The sequence below is a fragment of the Anser anser genome (genome assembly GCF_964211835.1).
Source record: "Anser anser genome assembly, chromosome: 20".
Classification (NCBI taxonomy): Eukaryota; Metazoa; Chordata; class Aves; order Anseriformes; family Anatidae; genus Anser; species Anser anser.
In genome coordinates, this window is record NC_139741.1 from 5514005 (window position 1) to 5534094 (window position 20090).

The 20090-nt window shown below is 64.2% G+C and overlaps 4 protein-coding genes across 6 annotated transcripts; 2 read left to right on the plus strand and 2 right to left on the minus strand.

Annotated features, from left to right (window-relative positions):
* Positions 1 to 878: 878 nt before the first annotated feature.
* SARM1 (sterile alpha and TIR motif containing 1) lies at positions 879 to 9812 on the minus strand. 2 transcript variants are annotated; one of them, XM_083806693.1, is made up of 10 exons: positions 9278 to 9812; positions 8906 to 9156; positions 6478 to 7096; positions 6106 to 6318; positions 5703 to 5794; positions 4988 to 5223; positions 4788 to 4881; positions 4205 to 4394; positions 4004 to 4125; positions 879 to 3513 (listed from the first exon to the last, which is right to left on the minus strand). In XM_083806693.1, exons 1-10 carry the CDS (start codon positions 9515 to 9517, stop codon positions 3384 to 3386), a joined length of 2187 nt encoding a protein of 728 aa, XP_083662819.1. In that variant the 5' UTR covers positions 9518 to 9812; the 3' UTR covers positions 879 to 3383. The 2 variants fall into 2 exon arrangements, with proteins under 2 accessions (XP_083662819.1, XP_083662820.1); XM_083806694.1 differs by having other exon boundaries at positions 8906 to 9480.
* Positions 9813 to 9963: 151 nt separating this feature from the next.
* On the plus strand, positions 9964 to 14361 carry VTN (vitronectin). 2 transcript variants are annotated; one of them, XM_083806725.1, is made up of 9 exons: positions 9964 to 10216; positions 11407 to 11556; positions 11817 to 11936; positions 12209 to 12541; positions 12622 to 12761; positions 12870 to 13026; positions 13109 to 13258; positions 13742 to 14014; positions 14174 to 14361. In XM_083806725.1, exons 2-9 carry the CDS (start codon positions 11496 to 11498, stop codon positions 14290 to 14292), a joined length of 1353 nt encoding a protein of 450 aa, XP_083662851.1. In that variant the 5' UTR covers positions 9964 to 10216; positions 11407 to 11495; the 3' UTR covers positions 14293 to 14361. The 2 variants fall into 2 exon arrangements, with proteins under 2 accessions (XP_083662851.1, XP_083662852.1); XM_083806726.1 differs by lacking the exon at positions 9964 to 10216 and having other exon boundaries at positions 11397 to 11556.
* Positions 14339 to 18540, minus strand: KIF12 (kinesin family member 12; the record flags this gene model as incomplete). The annotated part of the gene is given in 17 exon segments (XM_083806763.1): positions 14339 to 14645; positions 14648 to 14670; positions 14672 to 14866; positions 14961 to 15202; positions 15282 to 15456; positions 15665 to 15954; positions 16030 to 16134; positions 16273 to 16391; positions 16473 to 16608; positions 16792 to 16883; positions 16992 to 17127; positions 17214 to 17348; positions 17446 to 17521; positions 17677 to 17798; positions 17875 to 17953; positions 18092 to 18277; positions 18461 to 18540. Coding segments are annotated over 17 exon segments (2352 nt in total). The 3' UTR covers positions 14339 to 14484.
* Positions 18541 to 19144: 604 nt separating this feature from the next.
* Positions 19145 to 19850, plus strand: SEBOX (SEBOX homeobox; the record flags this gene model as incomplete). The annotated part of the gene is made up of 2 exons (XM_083806761.1): positions 19145 to 19426; positions 19512 to 19850. 2 exons carry the CDS (start codon positions 19145 to 19147, stop codon positions 19737 to 19739), a joined length of 510 nt encoding a protein of 169 aa, XP_083662887.1. The 3' UTR covers positions 19740 to 19850.
* Between the last annotated feature and the right edge of the window lie 240 nt (positions 19851 to 20090).

Below are 20090 nucleotides of genomic sequence, written 5' to 3' on the forward strand. Positions count from 1 at the left end.
CAGGAAGTTGTCTGCTGTGTGAAGAATGAGCTTGTGAGGGAGCTGGATCAGGAAGAATGCAGTTTTGGGACTTGCAAGCAACCGTAACTTGCTTTTCCTGAACACCAGAGTAAAGCTTGCAGCAGTGCATAGCATGTAACCTGTCCTTAAATATGCAGTAAATGTGAAATGCTTATACAACGTTGTTCCCTGTTTGTTAGGAGTTTGTGATAAGAGCGGAACTCGGGAGTAAGGAAGCAGGAGGTGGAGAAGTAGGAAGACTCTGAGACCTTATTTGTTATGCCACTTGGTCTGTGTAGCTGTGCCCGTGGACGTAGGCAGGAGTTACTTGTCTGATTCATGGGCTAAGCCCAGAATTATCCTCCCCCAGGATCAGGGCATGCTGCGAGTGTTGCATTAGATGTTTGTAGCTGAGTCGGTTGTGAGGCAAGTTTCTTCTCCACCAACAGATTCCACAGACTCCGATGGTAGCAGCTGCTAAATGTTGCGCAGTGAAGTGAAACTTGTGTACTGGCTCTGCTTTGCTGTTTGTGTCAGGGTGCTTGCAAAGGCAAAATTCAATAGGAACTATTAAGCCCTATTAGAAAAATTGAAGTTTTTCTAGGCTCTCCTCCAAGAACTACAAGCAAGTACATGATCCATGCATTGTGAGCGTGGGCAGCAGGTAGGGAGTCCCTGGGGTTGCAGTGAGCTACATCAGCCCATGCGAGATGAACCTGAAGTGTGAACCCCGCAGAGAATGGTGCCTGGAAAATGTGAATTCTGCTGCCAGCAATCCCTGCCCTGTCAGCAGATGAGAGAGCGTGACAGGAAGAGAGCAAAATGTGAGAAAGCTGCAGGGAGAGAAGCATGTGACACAAACATAAAAGAGGCTGGGATTTAGAGTATAAACCAAATTTATTAATAATGTCCAATAGAACAACTTTAAATACTTTCTGACATGGCATGGCAAAGGGATAAGGAAGGGTGAGAACAGAAGCATTTATTTTAGGAGCTGGACTCAATGATCCTAGTGGGTCCCTTCCAACTCAGATATTTGATGATCTCTTTGGGGATGTCTGCTTTGTCTGGAAGTGGACGGGCATGGGATGTTTTGTCAAGAGCAGTGAGTTCATCAGGGTGAAGATAATCGCCTAACAGGGAAACAGGATGAGTTACAGTCTGGGCAGCTGGGGCATGGGATGTGATCTCATTGCAGGTAAGACACCGCAGCTGTAGAGGACAACTAAGTCTTGTCTATTGAGTGGAGGGTGAGGAGGTTAAATGCTACAGAGCTCCTGGGAAACAAGACACGAGAATCTTACCGTGTATTATTGTAGAGAGAAAAATCCTCTGGACTGTTTGTGTGGTACTCCTTTAATGGCCACAGAGGCCTTGACCTTCAGTAAATTACTCAGGATTTTTCCCTGAAGCGGCTCACAAGTTGCTTTTATCCTTTGGCAGATTCACCTTTGGGCTCATCTGCTGCTTTCCTCGTATTTAATCTGAAGATTAGGTGATGCTATTTCTGGTGAATGCTGGGCAGACCTAGCTATTAACCTTTCACTGGAGAGCAAAGATGCCATTATCTGTGAGCTGATAAGAGCTATCCATAAAGCTCTGATTAAGCACCAGAATTTAACTTACTTTTCTTCTTATGATATGCTCATAAATGCAAGCCGAAAGGAAATGCGTTAATGTTCATGCCAGCTAAGGCAGGTAGCGAGGCTTCACAGAGAGCCAAGGTGAGTGCTCGTGGGCTGTAATGTAGCTGTGCCTCCTCATTGCCTCCTGGAAAGGGTGGGTTAACCTGAGCAGGGACAGGCTGAGGAATTTTCTTCTATTGCATCAGCCTGACCCCCAGAGTGCTGGGCAGGCTGGTGCTCCCTGGGCATGGCTTGCACTTGCTCTTGAGCATGTCCTGAACGAGGAAGACTTTTGCGTTATTAACTTTGATCTGCACCAAAAAAGAAGAACTCAGGTAGGAGTTGCGGTGTCTGGTCCTAATTGCAAAATGCCGTGTTGTTGAAAGCCTGATCACCCTCCGAGCAGGTGTGAGAAGCAGGACAAGGCCAGGAGGGCAGAATTCAGAGGCGTGTCGGGGTGCTCTCAGCCTGAGCTCACACCTAGCAGCCTCCACCTGCCCTTTGCGTCAACGTCGGCTCTTACCTGCTATTTCGTGGTGAGTAGCTACCAAAAGATCTGGTGGGTGTTGGGAAGAGGCTGGTAGAAGGAAACAAGTGCTATTTGGTATTGCATCCAGCAGCGTGGGGACGTCCCTGAGCCGGAGGAGCTTAGCCAGGGCTGTCGGGGTAAGTGCTTGTCAGCAAAGGGATGTGCCAGCCCCTGCTCGAAGGAACAGACCGTGGGAGATCTGCTGTGGAGCACCGACAACAGAATACAATGCAGCCAGTGTGAAACATCTCCACAAGTGCAGTACAGCAGTTAGCATCTTCCGGATCTGCGTGGATATACGTTTTGCAGAGTCGCAATCCAGCCTCCTGTGCCTCACGGATAAATAAAGGCACCTGATCAAGTGGTAAAGCTGAGACACCGGCTGGAGGGAAAGGTGGTGTTTTAAAAGCACTTTTTGTAAAGACCCTTTGGAAACTTCCTGGGATCTAAAGCCAAACTTCTGTCACCAGAGCTAAGAGCACAAAGTGGTTTTGCAGCATTAGGAGGAGAAAGTCCTCGAGGAGGGAGCAAGCTCGGGTGATAAAGGGATATTGCTGGGGAAGAGAAAGCTTCTGCCGAGCAGTTTAGAAGGCCTGTGTGTGTTATCTTTCCCAAACATGGGGATTTTGTTAGGGCTTAGCTTTTATTTGCTCTTTCCCACCCACACCTAAGCACAGCGATGTTCCTGCAGCACCCAGCAGAGGCCATGAGATGCTTATGGACCGTTTCCTCCCAACTGCTCTCTCCTGTGTCCTCCTGCAACGAACCCCTTGAAAATCCCACAACGTTTGCTCCTTGGGAGGTGCCTCCTCTTCGGATTCATCTCTGGGGGGAGCTGCAGCCTTCTGCAGGGGGCTGGACTGTCCTGGTCCCCCCTGCACCCCCTGTGCTGTGGGCGGCTCAGCCTGCAAGTCCTGCTGCCCCAAGGGATGGCTTGAAAGACGGCTTGTCTGGCCCAGGGGCTGCCCTGGAGGCTCACCGGGCACCCTACGAGGGAGCGCTGGCCTTTTAGCCCCAAGGGCTTGCATTTGGAGGGTGGAGGGGGGCTAACGCCCCATGGCTGCCTGAGCCACGGCCTGGTCTCAAGCCAAGAGGTGGGGCAGGTCCTGAGGGAGAGAGGGTAGGGGTGGTAACTAGGATGGGGGAAAATCTAGAGGGAGAAACTTGGCCCCACGTAAAAAGGGGTCACCTGGAAAGTCTCCGGAGGGGCTGAGGCAGCCGTGCTGCTCCTAGGTCTGCCCGAGAGAGGGCAAACAGTCCAGGCCGTTCTCCGACCCCGCCGAAGAGTCCCGGGAGGACCGGCCCTGGAGAAAGCGGATGATTTTGTCGATTGTGGCCTCCTGGTACTCGTGGGACCATCTGCGTTTGAGAGGAAAACTGAAGTTACCTTTTTTTGTTGTGCGAGATGCCACGAGCCAGCTCAGCGCATGTGAGCCGGGAGGCAGAGTCCCCCTTCCTCCACCCCAGCTCTCCGGGAGCACCCCTTTTCCCCTCGGGAAATGCAGAAACACTGGATGCTACAGCAAAACCCCTTCCCCCTGGGGAACGCAGGGCAGGAGGGCTGCGGGCAGCTCGGGGTGCTCCTGCCTGGGGGACCGGGGGCCCAAGGACGGGCGTCCTCCCATCGGCAGTGGGGTGGCAGCTCCGCAATCCGGAGCAGAACCGCGGTGGGGACCTTTGCTCCCTGGCGCTCCGGAGTATCTGAAGTGACTCAGCTTCCCTTTGGCCTCTTCTACCTCCCTCATCTCTTTCTCCCCAGTTTCCTTGTGCTCTTTGCTACTGCTTATGCAAGCCGTTCTCTGCTCGTGTCGAGGAACCAGCCCCGCGGTGCCAGTTCCTCCCTACTCACTTGATGCCATTAAATTTCAGGACAGCCCTCATGTCCTTGGGAAGGGTTTCTGGGTCAGGCCACTCAAAATGGTCTGTAACGGGTACAATGTTCTTTCCAGAGTTCAGGGCCGTCACAATCTCCTGCAGGAACACCAAGTGCTCGGGTTATGGCCTGCGCCAGCCCATCACCACCGGGCTCCCACCCGTCGGCGTCTCCTACCTTGTGCACCCAGTCCTTGCACTCGGGGTCTGCCATGCACTTATCCAGCGCGTTGGGCGAGAGGACCAGCACAAAGTTGCGGGCGCTCAGGACGCTCTGGGTCAGCTTGTCCTCGAACTTCCCTGCCTCCAGCTTCTCCACGTCGATGAAGACGCTGAAGCCGTGCAGCTGCAGGTGGACCTTCAGCAGGCTGGTGGCGAGAGGAGACGGCGCCCGGGCTTCGTGCGCTGTCCCACCACGTCGGCCAAGACGTTGTGAGACCGAGGAGCAGCAGAGGGCACGGGCCTTGAGATGCCAGCTGCCAGCCCAGCCTGCTTACAGGCGGCCGGGCTCATGCAGAAGACAAGGAGCAGGACACCAGCACCCTGCTGCCGCCTCCTGCGGCTCCACCAGCATAGTGCAAGAAGAAGGTGAGTCAGTGTCAGAGGGGGGTGGCAGTGATGGGACTGGGAATTTGCTGGATCGCCGTGCAGCTTTTGGTGCTTGTTGTCCCCGCCTGCACAGCAGATTTTGGCAGCTCCCCCCTCCCCTTCATGGCTCCGTGCGCTTACCCCAGCGCCGTGACGCCGCCCGCAGCACCCACCTGGCCAGCTGCGAGCCGGTGCTCCTCCGGTAGCTGATAAACACGTCGGTCCCATCCGACGCAGTTTGCAGCGTTATAGGGGAGTGAAGCATTTCTAAGGCACAACAAACAGCAACCAAAAATTAAAAAGTGCCCGACCACTCGTCCCAAACGACCCCCAACGCTCGTCCCCGCGCAGCCGGCGGTGGCGGCACCCGCACCCCTTGCGGCGGAGAGGATGCGGACACGGTGGAAGCCGGTGGCGATGTGGCAGTCGTCCTGCAGCTGCTGCTCCGTCACGCGGTGCAGGAAGCTGCGGTTGATGCCGCAGGTCAGCAGGTTGTAGGTGTACTGCCGGAACTTGGGGTCGATGCCGCCCAGCCAGTCGGCCAGGTTGCTGCGGTCGCAGGTGGAGTAGTTGGCGAAGGTTTTCAGCTCCGTCAGCTCCCGGAAAAACCTGGCAGAGGAAAAAGTAAACGTGTGGGGAAGGCCCCCTTCCGCTGCTGGACCAGGCAGGACCTGGAGATGTTCGGCGGCACATCTTTAGCTGCGACAAGGGGTGCGCACCAACGTGCCGCGGTGCAGAATGAACAAAATGGGGACAAACGTCTGCGTGGCTGTGGTTGTGCAGGTCCTCAGGGCGCAGAGGCACGAGGAGCTCAGCTAAGGGACAAGGGGCTCGGTAAGTTCACCCCCTTCTGGGTAACCTGCAGCCTCCCACCTCAGTTTCTATGCCACAGCTGGCCTCTCCCCACCCCACACCTGCACGTCGCATCCTCTGGGTCACATACTGCTCTGGAAAAGCCCTGGCAGTCCGATTTTCCCATTTGGGGAATCCCTCTTCTTGTCCTTGCAAGAGGCACACGCCTTCTCCCTGGCTCTGCCGGCATGGTGCTGACTGTGTGTGAGGCCAGCGTGCCCTGGTAGCGCTCCTACCTCTTACGGGTGATGCTGGAGGCCATCCCCAGGTCCTCCTGCAGCTCCTCCTCCGTCAGCCTCAGGAGAATGTCCCCATCCACCTGGTGGTCCTGCCGAGAGAAATCCGGGCTGGAGACCCAGACCTGTGGGGCACTACGCTCAGGCCCACGGGACTGGTGGAGGCCTGGCACCCACGAGAGCCCTGTCCCCAAATATTTGGGCTAAAGTTTCTCCCTGGGACAGCAGCCCTTGCTTGGTGCATGCAGAGGGATGTGGGAGAGGATGGCAGGGCCACCCAGTGCTGATGTGTGTGGGGGGCAGCTGGGCATGGGAAAACTCTTGGGTGAGATTTTTGCACCTCTGCTGCGGGATGGAGCAGAAGGACCCACGCGGGTGCCCCCGCGCCATCACGCAGCCCTACCAGGAAGCTCTGGCAGTATTTGTTGAATCCGATCTGCTGCAGCCACGTCTGCACCTCGCAGGGCTTCCAGTTGGGCACCGTGGGCAGGATGCGCCGAGGAACCTCCTCCCCTATCATGCGCAGCACCTTTTTGGCCAGGGAGGAGGTGGTGCTGCTGGTGGAGTAGCACACCACCCGCTTCAGGCTCTGCGTGGCCCCGATCTCGCTGAAAATCTGCAGACGCGAAGGGAAGGGGTGTCGCTTTGCTTCCCCAGCCCCGTGCTGGGACTGGGGTGCCGGGTGAGCTCAGGGGGGCACAAAACACACCGAGATGCAGCAGCAGCACCTTTTCCTTTTGGCACCTCTTTCCCCGGGGCCAACCTCCCCTTTTACCTTCGTTTGCTTCTGCCTGGTTTTGATGGCAGCCTCGGCGCAGAGGTAGAAGGCAGCGATGCACTGTGCCTCCAGCCTCGAGCTGTCCAGCAAGGGGACCAGGCGCTGCAGGTCCTCGGCCGTCCTGCCCTGGCTGTTGTCGCTGCTGCCCAGCATGCGGCACGCGAAGCGCTCCGGGTCCAGCGAGGCGATGAAGGGCTCCACGAGCGCCAGCGTCCCCGAGCGCTCCACCTCCTTCTCGATCTCCTTGTTGGTGGCCAGCACCGTGATGGCCAGGCAGGCGTGCAGGCGGATCAGTTCGTCGTCCCGGGAGAACACCAGCGGGAAAAGCCACTCGGCCGTCCTCTTCTCGATCATCAGGCGCTGGTTGGCCTGCCCGCCGTGCATGGCGCAGTTGGCCAAGGCCATGGCGCAGTGCCGCAGCACGATGGGGTCCGTCCAGCGGCACCAGTAGAGGATGGCATCCAGGCCCCCGTCGGAGATGAGCTGGGAGCAGGTCTCCTCGGTGTGCTTGAACATGTGCTCCAGGATCCCGGAGACGCTCTGCGCCAGTGGGGGGATGTCCCGCTCCTTGGCTAAATTCAGGATCACCCCCAGACCGATCCGAGCGATCCGATCCCTGCAGGAAGGAGAGGTGCAGGCGGGTGAGGGCCTTGGTGGTGTGCGCCCCACGACAGCCAGGTGTCTCCCCGTGGGTCACAGCTGCCAGATGTGCCACCAGGCTGCGGCACAGCGAGATGTGACGGGCCTTGGAGGAGGTGACCACCGTGCCCGTCTCTCCAGCTCCGGGTAAGACACATGTAGGAACCAGCAGTGCAGGGTGGGCTAAGGCCAGGCAGATCTGTTCAGCCAGCTCTCCTGGGTGCGTGTGAGCTGCTTCGTGCTCAGGGCTGAAAGCCCGTTTGCCCCCAGCCAGCGCTGTCCTCTGGCTGCTCTGTGACCTGCTGGGATGTGGGCTGAAGAAGGGGGAAACAGCAGGCACTTGGCTGCCCTGCGTGAGGAGCAGCGCTCTCCTGGCCTTAGACATGAATGATTTTAGTGGCTCTGCTCCGTTTGCAAGCACGGCTGCCCCGTGCTGTTCCCACAGAACCCAAACCCTTGATGGCAGCGACGTGTTCGCCCCCCGGCGATGCTGGGGCCGAGGGCACCACAGCCTCCCCACGCTGGCAGGCAGGACGGGCGTTTCTGGGAAGCCTGCAGCCCGCGTGGCTGGGGCTGACCTTGGGGCAGATTTGGCAGCAAACGTCGTGGAGAGCTCTGGAAAAAAAATCCTGCACCCTGCGGCTGGCTCCCAGCCCGGCTGGGGGGCGGGTGGCAGCCACGGCCCCCCAGGTCAGCGGTGAGGGGCTGGGGGCTACAAACTGCTCCTGGGGCAGAGACGGCAGCTCCGGCAGTGCTGTCTCCTGCCAGGAAGATAAGTGCTGGGCTCAGACCATGCCAGCGGTTTCCTGGGATTAATTCCACTCTAATGGACTTGCCCGATTTAGCCGCTGCTCCTTTTTCCTGCCACGGCACTCACCGGGGGCCAGGCTGCGAGTCCACGACCCGACAGCGCGGTGCGTTGTGCCTGAGGCTGGGGCAGGACCATGAGCTCTGGCCAGGCTTCCTCAGCGTGCTCCCAGTGTGCTGGTTTGGGGCAGGCTGGGCTCAGGCGCACTGCGCCAAAACTGGCTGCCCAGCCCCAAAACTGGAGCCTCAGGAGCTGTCTGCTGATTTGGGGTTTTGGGCAAAGGGATGAGCAGCGACCACGGGGATGGAGAGAAACCCCCGGGCTGTTCAGGTGGTGGCTGTGCGCTCAGGCGTGCCGGGTGCCACGTGTGCATGCTTGTACATGCCTCGTGCACACACGTGCGCACACGCACACTTCCATCCGTGCCGATGCTCTGGCAGAGCCAGCTGCATGCCCTCACCTGTCCCGGGGCGCAGCACGTGCATCTCCAGCCTCCGATCTAGGAGCCACGGGCTGGGGGCTCCCAGGGCCACCAACCGGCCCCCTCCTTACGGCCTCCACTCCACCCCGTCAGCAGCAGGAAATTTCCGGGCACCAGCTCCATCCTCCTCCTCCTCCCGCTGTGGTGATGGCTAAGGGGTAGCCGTGCCTCTCACCCTCCGGGTCAGATGCTCTGGGCCAGCCAACCTGTCCCAGCTTGCCCACAGAGGGCTTTTTGGGGACACCTGGGTGGCCGTGTGCTGGGGGTGGCTCGTGAGGATGCCCCGCTCCTCGCCAGCATCCCCTGTGCTGGGGCTGCTCCTGCTCCTCCAGCCACGGGTCAGGGCATTGCCCAGGGACCCCGCATGCAAGTGGGGGGCTGCGGCACGGAGCAGAGGGGTTTGGCGAGCTGGGAGTGCCCGGAGCAGGGAAATGTGGGGGACGCGGGTGGAAGAAATCCCTGCTGCGTGAGGCAGGGAAGGCTTTTTGCAGACTCACCTGTTTTCTGCCACCAGGATCTGCTCCAGGAGCTTCCCCGCCTGGCACTTGGTCTCCAGCTCCGCCGTGTAGAGCAGGTTGAGCAGCAGGTCCAGGCCTCCCTCCAGGCGGATCACGTCGCACAGCACTTTGGCCACGTCCCTGCCCAGCGTGGGCATCCCCCAGGCCTCCTCCACCAGCTGGAAAACCTCGCCGATGGCCTTCCTCAGCTCGGCGGGGCCGGCCGCCTGCTTGGCGCAGGCGATGGAGTGCTGCAGGGCGGGCACGATGCGGTCCAGGGCCGCCCGCACGTCCGTGTTCACCCCGGGAGAAACCTCACGGCGCTCCGTGGAGCTGCCACCACCGGCCCAGCACCCCGCCTGGCTCACGCACTCGGGCACCGCCAGCCTCTCCGCGCCCGACATGGCGAAGAAGCGGCACAGTTTGTAGACGGAGACGAGCAGGCTGAGCACCATCCGCAGCCCCTAGCGCAGCATCCTCAGCACCCGCCGGGCCCGCCCAGGCAGGGACAGCGGGCTCTTTTTTTTTTTTTTGGGGGGGGACACCCCTGAGCTGTGTGGGGTGGGGCTGGAAGCGATGGCACAGCCGCCTCGCCAGGGCCAGGCTCAGCATCCCAGCTCCCCAGCAGCTGATGTCACCCGCGCCAGGCGCCGCCTCTCCGAGGAGGGGCTCCTCCGCAGCAGCCCCCTCCTCGCTGCAGATGCTCTGCTGGACCCCCAGCCCTCCTCTTGCAGCCCCTGCTGTCCCCCCATCACCCCCAGGGACCCCCCTGTTGCCTTTGTGGCCAATCTCCCTGGGACCCTCCGCACCCAGAGCCAGGGAAGGGGGTGCAGGGCGATGGCACAGCAGTGGCTGTGGTCACGGCGTGGCCGTGGCCCTCTTGGCTCTGTGGCTTGGATGTATTTTCTATCATTGTGGTGGGCTGAGCAGCTCCCCTGGCCGTGGCGGAAATTCAGAGCAGCTCTTCTGGGTGGGCTCGGGATTTGCATGATAAAGAAAGAGCAGAGGCAGCCTGGGCCCCTTTTATTTTCTTTTTCCAGGCCGGACGTGCTCAGGGCAGAAATGCTTGGGATGCTGCTCGCCAGTGCTGGGAGGAGCAGCTTAAATCCTTGGCTCCAAAAGCAGCCTGCTGCCAGCTCAGACTGGGACTTAAATTCAAGTTGAGGTTTTAATGCCACGGAGCTGCTTTTAATCCTCTCTGAAGCCAATACACAGGGACAGACGCAGGAAGGGACCTTAGCTCACGGCAGCAGACAGTAAACAAGGCGACCCGAGCGGCGCAGGACTGCCGCAGACCCTCGGCACAGAACAGTAAGAGATTTCCCGATAAGCTGTTATCAGTCCCGGGCAGCGATACGGGTGGTGGTGCGGCACGGCGGGAGGGTTCGCTGCCTCAGAGGGGGCAAAAATCAAACCGTTCCCCTTCGGCTCCCCCTGACAAGCCCCGAGAGCTTTGTTTCGCTTCCTTTTGCTTTTGGGGAGGGATTTCAAGCAGCAGAGATGTGCCGGGAGATTGGTGGGGGCCGGGAGCGGCCGGAGGGCAGCTGGTGAGCTTGGGACGAGCCGATCAGCAGGAGCAGCTCCAAGCCCAGCCCTTCTCGTCCCAGCCACCCCAAAAGCCTCGCAGGGCTTGCACCCAGGGGTGACACAGCTGAGACCGAGGGGCAGGAGGGGTCAGGGGGGCTGCAGGAGAAGCCCTGCCCCACCAGCCCGCTGCTGGTGGCTCTCCAAGGCTCTCCCTGCGGGTGGAAGCGCGTTTCTCGACACCAAGCCGAACTCTTCCCAGCAAGGGTGGGAGCAGCCAGTGCCGGGAACTGCCCTTGGCAGAGGCGAAGCCCGTGGAGAAGCGGGCAGTGGCACCGCCAGCCTGCTCGGTGTCTTCTCTCCCCAAAACCCATCACTTTTTGAAGCCCGTCGTGGCAACGCTGCCACTCCGGGCTGGGCAGACCCCAGCGGAGCTCCTGGCCCAGCAGTGCCGTGCAGCGAGACCTGCTGGAGGTGGTGTTGCCGTTGCCTCGTGCGCGTTTGCTCCTTGCCCCGATTAAATAACCATCCCGGAGTTATCAGGAGCTGTCGAAAGAGCTGAGTTGACATTAATTAGTAACTGAAAAGATTTGTCGGAAAGGGAATGATGGGAGCAAAATACACAGCCTTTTGTTTGCCTACCGCAGTGAAAACGCACGGGGCTTCCCCTCTGCCACCCGGCCACTCACCCCCGGCCCCTGCTCCGTGGGCGCAGCGGTGGCAGCGGCCCCATCCCGCGCCTGCCTCCCGTGGGGCTTCCCACTTCTGCTTCCAGCCTGGCCGCCGTTGAGAAAGTCAGAAATCCCCAAATCCTCCCCAAAACAGTGCTGTTCTAAGAGAGCGTAACCCAGAGCTTTTCCCTTCGCCCTCCGAGGGCTGCTCGGGCTGCGGGGGCGAGCGGGCAGGGGCAGCGAGCGCCTCTGCCCCTTCTCCCTCCGCGTTGACCTTGCCCTGTTTGTTTTCCCCGGCCGGGGCAGGCTGAGCAAACAGCGGATGCTGGGGCCCCGGCGGCGGCCACTCTCCAGCCCGCTCAGTCGCAGGAGGGCTGCGCTCCCGGCTGCCCACCATGAGGCTGCTGCTGCCTGTCCTGGCGCTGGCCCTGCTCGCCCCGGCCCGTGCTGCTGAAGGTGAGCCCCAGCCCCGCTCGCTGCCCGCGGGTGCAGCTGGTGTGGGGGAACGGCGTGACGGCGGGGGAGCCCTGGGTGAATCCCCCCCAGCGTGGTCCCGCACAAATCGGGGACTGTGGCTGCATGGGGGGGGGGGGAGCGGGGAACGGCGTCCCCGTAGCCCCCGGGGGTGGGTGTCCATGTTGGGTCCCCTCAATCTGGATGTGACCACGTTTGCCTTCACCCCGCGGTGCTCCTTCCGTGCCCGGTGTCCCTTGCAGAGTCCTGCGAGGGTCGCTGCGATGAGGGCTTCAACGCGATGCAGAAGTGCCAGTGCGACACGCTCTGCGTGTACTACCAGAGCTGCTGCAGCGACTACTCCACCGTCTGCAAAGCCAAAGGTACCGGCCCCGCCGCCCCCCCATGTCCCTGCCACCGGCCTCGGGGTTCCTGGAAGCGTCCCAGGCCACCAGCTCTGGCCCTGCTCTGCACACACCCGTGTCCGCGGGGGGATGGCAGGGCTGGGCTTTAGCGCTGGGGTGCTGCTGCGCCGGGTGTTTTCGGCATCCAGCTCAGTGCCGTCTATAGCGTGTGGCCCCGCGGGTCTGGGAGCACCCAAACCCTGCGTGGGGACACCCAGGGCTCCCTGGGACTGACCTGTCCCCTCCCGCAGTGACCCGGGGAGATGTCTTCGCCTTGCCAGAGGACGACTACCTCGACTACGACCTCCCTATCGACGCCGGCACGGTGCCGCCCACCAGGGCAGCAGCGCCCACAAAAGCTCCCACGGAACCCCCCACGTCCCTGCCCACGGTGTCGGAGGACGAGTGGGGCACCGAGGAGCCGCTGGTGGAGACGGAGGAGCCCGTGCAGGAGCTGCCCACCACTACCCCCTCCGACGGGATCACGGATCAGGGCCCCGAGGATGAAACCGAGGAGCTGTGCAGCAGGAAACCTTTCAACGCCTTCACCGACCTGAAGAACGGATCCCTTTACGCTTTCCGAGGTACCCTGGGGCCCTTTCCCCGGCACGTACCGCCAAGCTGGAACCCTACCTCCCACCTCCCACATCCCCTCTCTCTGCAGGGAAGTATTTCTACGAGCTGGACGAGAGCAGCGTGCGGCCCGGCTACCCCAAGCTCATCAGCGACGTCTGGGGCATCGAGGGCCCCATCGACGCGGCCTTCACACGCATCAACTGCCAGGGCAAGACGTACCTCTTCAAGGTGGGTGCCAGATGTCCCCAAATCACCGTGGCTGTCCCCAGAGCACCCGTGCCTGGAGACTCCACCCCGGTTTGCTGACCGCCCCCCCCGTCCCCGTTGCACCCCCAGGGCAGCCAGTACTGGCGCTTCGACGATGGGGCCCTGGACCCCGGGTACCCGCGCAACATCTCCGACGGCTTCGAAGGCATCCCCAACAACATCGACGCCGCCTTCGCCCTCCCGGCGCACAGCTTCCACGGCAATGAGCGAGTCTATTTCTTCAAGGGTAAGGCACGAAACCACCGCGATACCCACAGGGGCTGTGAGTGCCCGAGCACCGCGCTGACCGCCCCGCGTCCTTCCCGCAGACAAGTACTACTGGTCCTACGACTTCGCCCACCAGCCCACGCAGGCCGAGTGCGAGAAGTCCTCGCCCTCCACCGTGTTCAACCACTACGCCTTCATGAACCGCGACAGCTGGGAGGACATCTTCCAGATCCTCTTCGGCAGCAGGATGAGTACGCGCAGGATGAGTACCCCAGGACGCAGCACGGTGCCTGGGGCTGCGGTGCCAGGCTGTGTGTGGGACCCCCCCTTGCCCCGACCCCCTGTGCTCAGCCCGCATCCAGCCCCTGCCACCCTCATGTCCCACGCTGCCGAGCCCGTCACAGTCACCTCACAAAGCAGTGTTACTCTCGGGGGCTGTTTATTCCCACTGGAGCTAAAGACGTTGTAGGAAACCCCAACACAAGGCAGGAGAAATGAGAGGAGGAGAAGAGGAGAGCGTGCTCAGCACCAGCGGGGCTGTTCCCAGCCTTGGGGTTGGCGAGGGTCGGATCCAGGCTCTGCCTCCCCGTGTCCCCGTCACACGTCCCATCCGGGTGGGGACCCTTCGGAGCACCCTTATGCCATGGGACAGGCGCTGGGGGCTGTCTGTGGGGCAGACGCTGGCTCCTGCACGTCTCTTCTCCCCCCTAACTCTCCCTCTGCCTCCCTGCCAGTCGGGGCGAGCGGCCCGCGGTACATCAGCAGAGACTGGCGGGGGGTCCCCAGCCAGCTGGACGCTGCCATGGCCGGCAGGATCTACGTGGCGTCGCAGCAGCCCCGCCGGAGGAAGTCCCGCCGCCAGCGCAAGAGGTACAAGAACCAACGGTCGCTGAATTTGGGGTTCTGGGGCTGGCTGCAGAACGACTCCGACTCCACGGACGCCGAAAGCGACTGGCTGTCGGGATCCCAGTGCGAGACCCTCCAGAGCGTCTACTTCTTCGTCGGGGGTGAGTCTGGGGAGCTGCAGGGTGGGGACCCCCCCCGGGGCTGGGGGGGCTCCTCTGGCTCTGCGCCATCCCCGAGCTCCGGGATGCTGTGGGGCTGGCGGCAAGGGCTGGCAGCGGCCCCAAACCCATGCTGACAGCCCCCTCTGTCCCCCCCCCCAGACAAATACTACCGCGTCAACCTGCGCACCAAGCGCGTGGACCTGGTGCAGCCCCGCTACCCGCGCTCCATCGCCCAGTACTGGCTGGACTGCCCGCAGCCCGGGGAGGAGAGCACCTGAAGCGGGCCCAGCACCACGGCCCGTAGCTAGACCGAAATAAACCGCGAGCGCCGTGCAGGCTGGAGGGTCGGTCTGTCTGTCTGTCTGTCCGTCAGGGCGAAATTGGCCACCCGTGGGCCGTGCGGTCCTTGTGCTCTGTTGTGCCCCGGGGGGCTGTGGTTGTGCCCCCAGCTGTAGCCAGGCTGGGGCTGGTTACAGGGTGCAGGGTCCCCCCTGCTGGTCCCGGCTCCGGTGCGGCTCTGGCAGCTCAGATCTGCTCCGCCAGCCAGCCCGGGGCCTCTTCCCACTGCGGCAGAGGGACAGCTCCGGCGGCTGGCGGCCGGGAGCCGGCAGGGTCAGGTCTCCAGCACCCCAGGATCAGGCCCGCAGCCCCATGGGGCACACGCCAGACCCCGAGGCTCTGCCCGTCCCACCCCGCTCACCTCCAGGCTCCGACAGGACTGGGCCTGGCCACGGTGGGGCCGAAGGCACAACCCTTCTCTCGGGGCTGGGCCAGCGCTCGGAGCCCGGTGGCTCCCGGCTGTCCCGTGGCACCGGGTGCCGCCGAGATGAGCTCCGGCTCCTTCCCCGGCTCCTGCCGTGAGCAAAACCCCGACTTACCGCCTCTCCACATCCCCGGGGCTTTCCCAAGATGATGCCCCGGGGTCGGCCCCATCCCCATCTCTCACCGCTTTCCCTGGTGTGGCCGGGAGCCGGGCAGAGCCGCGTCCTCCTGGCCGGGCAGCGGGATGCCGAGGGGGACCGGCTGTGGCACGGGGAGCCCCGGCAGCACCTGGGGGCCGAGCGGAGCTGTCAGGGTGCTGCTGCGCCCTGCCTGCCCCCTCGGAAGGGACACAAAATGTACCTGGGGCACGATGGCATCGGGCAGACCGGGGCAGCACTGGAGGCAACCGGGGGCAGGAGGCAGTCTCTGCAAGAGGGAGAGAGCAGAGGGTGTTTGTGCAGCCTCCTTGCAGCTGCACGGGAATGCCCGGGGTCCCCGCACTCACCGGCAGCTGGTGCCCGGAGGCGGGTGTCGCGTGGGGCTGCCGGAGCTGCGTGGGGTGGCCGAGCGGGACGTGGGTGCTCCGGAGAGGGACCTGGCTGCCGCAGGAGCTGCGGGGGGCTCTGCAGGATGGGATGGCTGGGATGTCACCGCCAGGGTCTGGGGACTTGTGGGGCTGCCTGGGGAGCAGTGAGGGAGCAGGGCAGGGCATGGGCAGCCTCCAGCGAGCCTCCGAGCCCTGCCTCCGGAGCCTCCCTGAAGCAAACATCCACATCCCTGGGAGAGGCAGGCACTGAGTGCTGCCCGGCCGGGGGGCTCTGGCTGCTCCTCTGGCTCCTGGAGCCCCTGTTTGTGGGTCCTGCATGTGCCAGCGGGACCCCCCCGTACCTGAGCTGCTCGTTCTCCACCACGAAGTCCCGCAGGAGGCCGTAGAGGCTGGGCCAGGCTGGGGCTCCCTCTGACAGGAGCTGCCCTTCGGGTGGGGGGCAGCGTGGCCCCATGTGGCCGTACCTGCCCGCCCAGCCTGGCTGTGCCCCCGGCCTCGGGGGGGTCCCCAGCACCTCCTCACTCCTCGTCGGCACCGTGGGCAGGCAGAGCTGCTGGCGCAGGGAGAGGTTCTCCAGCTGCAGGGCCCGGATCTCTTCCTCCAAGGTTTGCAGCAGCTTCTCCCGGGGGACCTGGGAGCACGACGGGATGGCTCGGGGGGGTCCCGGCAGCGGGGCTGAGCATCCTGCCCCTGCCCACAGCCGTACCCTGTTGGCCACGGGTCTGGTGGTGACCCTGCGGGCTCGGCTGGCGTAGTGCAGCGTGCTCAGCGTCTCCGAGAGGCAGCGCGAGGACGGGGAGATGCAGGCGACCTGCCGACGAGGAGAAGCCGCAGGTGAGCCTCCAGCCAGGGCGATCCCCATCCCCATCCAGCCTTCCCCTCCGTGGGGCAAGACCCCGTGGCTCTGTGCACCCCAGACCCCCCTGCCCAGCCTCCTCCATGCACGTACCATCAGCGTGACGCCCCAGCCGCCCAGGGAGCGGGCCAGCAGCTGGGTGAGCTTGCTGTCCCTGTAGGGAATGTGTGTCCGCTTCCCTTGGGGCTTGGCCAGCAGGGAGATGCAGTGTCCTGCGGGAGGACGAGCCACAAAGCGTGTGTCGGGGCTGTGACGGGGTCTGGCAGCCGCTGCAGGGGGTCCCCAGCTCTTACCTAGCGCCAGGAGGCTGCGGTTGATGTTGTTGGCCTCCACGCAGAGCTCCCCGGTGGAGCCAGTGTCCTTCACCCGCTCGCTGCCGGCCAGGTCCACGAAGCACAGCGTGCCCTGCTTGCTGGGGCTGGTGCTGGGCTGGAGGGGGGGCGACACACACTGCGGGATAAATGCTCTGGTCCTGCGTCCCTCCTGCCCCTTCCCCGTTGCCTGCTGCAGTGCCCAGCCCCACAAAAACATCCTCGGGGAGCAGGACACAGCCGCAGAGCCAGGGCCCCCCCCAGCCCTCCCCTGTGTGCCCGGAGCAGGATTTGTGCTCACGGCTCGGCTGCGGATGTGGATGGTCAGGAGAGCGTGGCTGCGGCTCGAGTGCCTGTTGAGGGCGTGTGCAGAGGTCCGGCGCCTCCGGGAACCTGCTGGGATGGAGAGCTGCAGGGGGGGCACGCAGTCCCGTGCCCAGCACCGCCACCACTGGGTCCAGCACCTCCCGAATGTGCCCCACATGGCCCCTGCCCCGGCACCTTGCAGGAGCAGGTCGACGATGGCCTCCAGGCTCTCGAGGTCCACGCTGAGCTGGTTCTCCGCGTAGAAGCCGCGGGTTTTGCTCCAGCGCAGGGGCAGGGCGCACGGCGGCCCCGGGCTCAGCAGGTCCCTGACCTGGGGGGGGACGGCGGAGGGGAGGCAGCGGGGACGGGGCAGGGGGTGGCAGCAGGGCCGGGCTGGGCGGCCGTGCAGGCGCCTACCTGCTCGTTGTAGATCTCCAGGTAGGAGGCACTGAGCGCCAGGCTGGGGCTGCGGCTCCGGCTGTGCTCCAGGAGGCAGGCGAAGGATCTCTGCATCAGCCCCAGCACAGCCGGGGCCGCCGGCTGGGCCTCGCTCTGCAGAGGCCGAGCGGTCACAGCGCGTCCTCACCTCCCGCCCGCTCCCACCACGGGGCGCGAGGAGCCCATCCTGCCGTCGGGGCTGGTGCTGTACCTGCCCCAGAGGCCCCATCAGGGTGTAGGTCTTCCCCGAGCCTGTCTGTCCGAAGGCGAAGACGGTGCAGGAGAAGCTGGGGAAGGAGGCCGAGCCTCAGGCATGGCCCCAGGCTGCGGTGTAGAGATGCCACCTCCCGGCCCCGTCCCGGCAATGCAGACCTCCCCGTGGGGCCTGCACGGCTCCCGCGTGGTGGGGACGTGGGGATGGGGGGCTCAAGGGGGGGCTCACCCGTCTATCGCCAGCTCCACCAGCTGCCTCATCCCGCTGCCCTCGAAGACGGCCTCCTGCGAGGCGCCCGCGTCGAAGACGGCGCTGAACCCGAAGGTGGCGTCGTGCCTGGCCGCACTCACCTGGGGACGGTGGCGGTGGTTTGGGGTGGGTGGGGGGAACCACGGCCCCTGGCCCCCTTGGGGAGGTGGCACTTACGTGGACGGTGCCGTCGCCCAGGCTGTGCACCACCCGCCGGTCACCTCGGCGTGTCTCCGTGCAGGTCAGCGGCCGGACCCTAACCGGGGGGTGAGGGGGGACACAGAGGTGTCACCGCACGGGGACCCCGGGGAGCCCCGCTGCGCCCCTGGACCAGGCGAGGCTGGTGCTGCGTCCGATCCCTGCCATGTCCCCAAGCCCACCGCGTCCCCCTTACCTCAGCACCACCCTCAGGCGCGTTTCCTTCCCCACCGCGGGTCCCTCCTGCTCCGCTCCGGGGCTCCTTGGGGGAACAGGGGGCGGCGGGGTGGTGGGTGTCCCCACGTGCGGGGCACCCCGAGGAGAGGGACCCGAGGCCATGCCGTGCTCGTGCTTTCCTCCTGTCCCCACTGCGCCCCAGCGCCTGGCAGGGGACGGAGTGCAGCATCCCCCACGTCCCCGCACAGGGACACCCCTGTCCCCCCACCCCAGCGTTTTTGGGGTGCCAGCCCCCCCCCCAGCCACCCAGGCGGCCACGTTGGCTGCTCAGGCCCTGGTCACTGTGGCACGGGGTGGCCTCAGTCCCCTCCGTCTCCCATGGACTTACGGTCGCCGTGGGCCCCGTGGGAGCGTTGTGGGCCTCATGCCCTGTCGGGGCTCCCAGCCCCACTCGCCCTCCGCCTCCATTCGCCCCCCCTGCACCCCTCGCTCGGGGTGGTGGTGGCGGCACCTGCTTGGCCCTGCTGGGAGCCACCGCCAGCCGGCCCCGGGCCGCCCCGCACAACTGGTACCACCGCTCGGTTAAACATTGACCCGTGCCAGCCCCGCGGGACAGCCGTGGTGACATGGGGGGGGGGAAGGGGCTGGGGGCAGGCGGTGGGTGCTGCACGGAGACGTCTTGTCCTGGGGATGGGGCGCGGGGGGGTGGCCGCTATCAGCTGGGCTCCCCAACGTGCTGGCACCGGACCCCCGAGCCCCCCTCCTCGGTCTGGGTTCCTCTGGGTGCTGCCTCTTGGGGGGAGCCGTCGAGGGGTGGGGGGGGGGGCAGTGCTGGGAGCTGGCGGGGTTCCTGGGGCCAGAGGTGCTGGGGGCACCGTCCCCGAGCCCCGCGGGGTGCTGCCGTCGGGGGGCACCCACCGGGGAAGCATCCCCGGGAGAGAACCGGGGAGGGGAGCTGGGGGGGGTGCCCGGTGAGCACCGCCCGCTCGGGGCGGTCCCAGCCCCCCCCCCATCCACCCCGGGAGGGGATAAAAAAGCGGGTCGGCGGCGGGGCCGGGGGGAGCCGGGCAGGATGAGTGCGGCCCCGGGCACCCCCCGCGCCCCCCAGCCGCTGCTCCGCTTCCCCGACGGGGCGGGCGGACCGGGCGGCGGGCGGGGGGCGGCGGCGGCGGAGGGGGCGGGGGAGAACCGGTCCCCGGGACCCCCGGGGGGGCCACGGAAGCGGCGGCGAACCACGTTCAGCCGGGGGCAGCTGTGGGAGCTGGAGCGGGCCTTCGCCGCCGTGCCCTACCCGGACATCGCCACCCGGGAGCGCCTGGCCGAGCTCACGCAGCTGCCCGAGGCCAAGATCCAGGTGAGCGGGGCCGGGGGACCCCCCCCCCGGCAGGGTGTCCCCAACCTCCTTCCATCCCTCCCGCTGTCTCATTGCCTCCCCCCAGGTCTGGTTCCAGAACCGCCGTGCCCGCAGGATCCGCAGCGCCAAACCGGAGCTGCCGCCGTCGCCACCACGCGGGGAGTGGGAGCTGCCCGTGGTGCCCCCCGACGGCACCAGCCCCGTCCCCGTCCCGCCAGCACCCCACAGCCCCACTCGGGGCCTCCCCACCTCGCTGGGCTCCATCTCCGACCTCATCTACAGCGCGGCCATCACCAACCTGGGCGAGCCGTAGCCACGGCGAGGCCCCCCCCCCCCCCCACCCTGGCACCGGGGGTTTATCGCCCTGATTTCATTAGGGTGCGGAATTACCGCCGGGCCCCACGGTCCCTGCGATGCCACCCAATATCCTAAATGCCGGTGAGGCCGTGGCGGGGCCAGCTCCCCCATCAGCTTCCCCCCCCCCCCCCCCGGCTTAATACCGCCTAATCTTTTGGAGAAATACCTTAATCTGAGGCAGTATCCGCGGATGATTGTGGCGCGGCCGCCCCTAATCCGCGGGCACGTTCGCAGGTGCCGGCAGATCTCCCCGTATCGGATATTAAAGCGTGGTCGCAGAGGGGCTTAGCTGCCATCAGAGCATTAA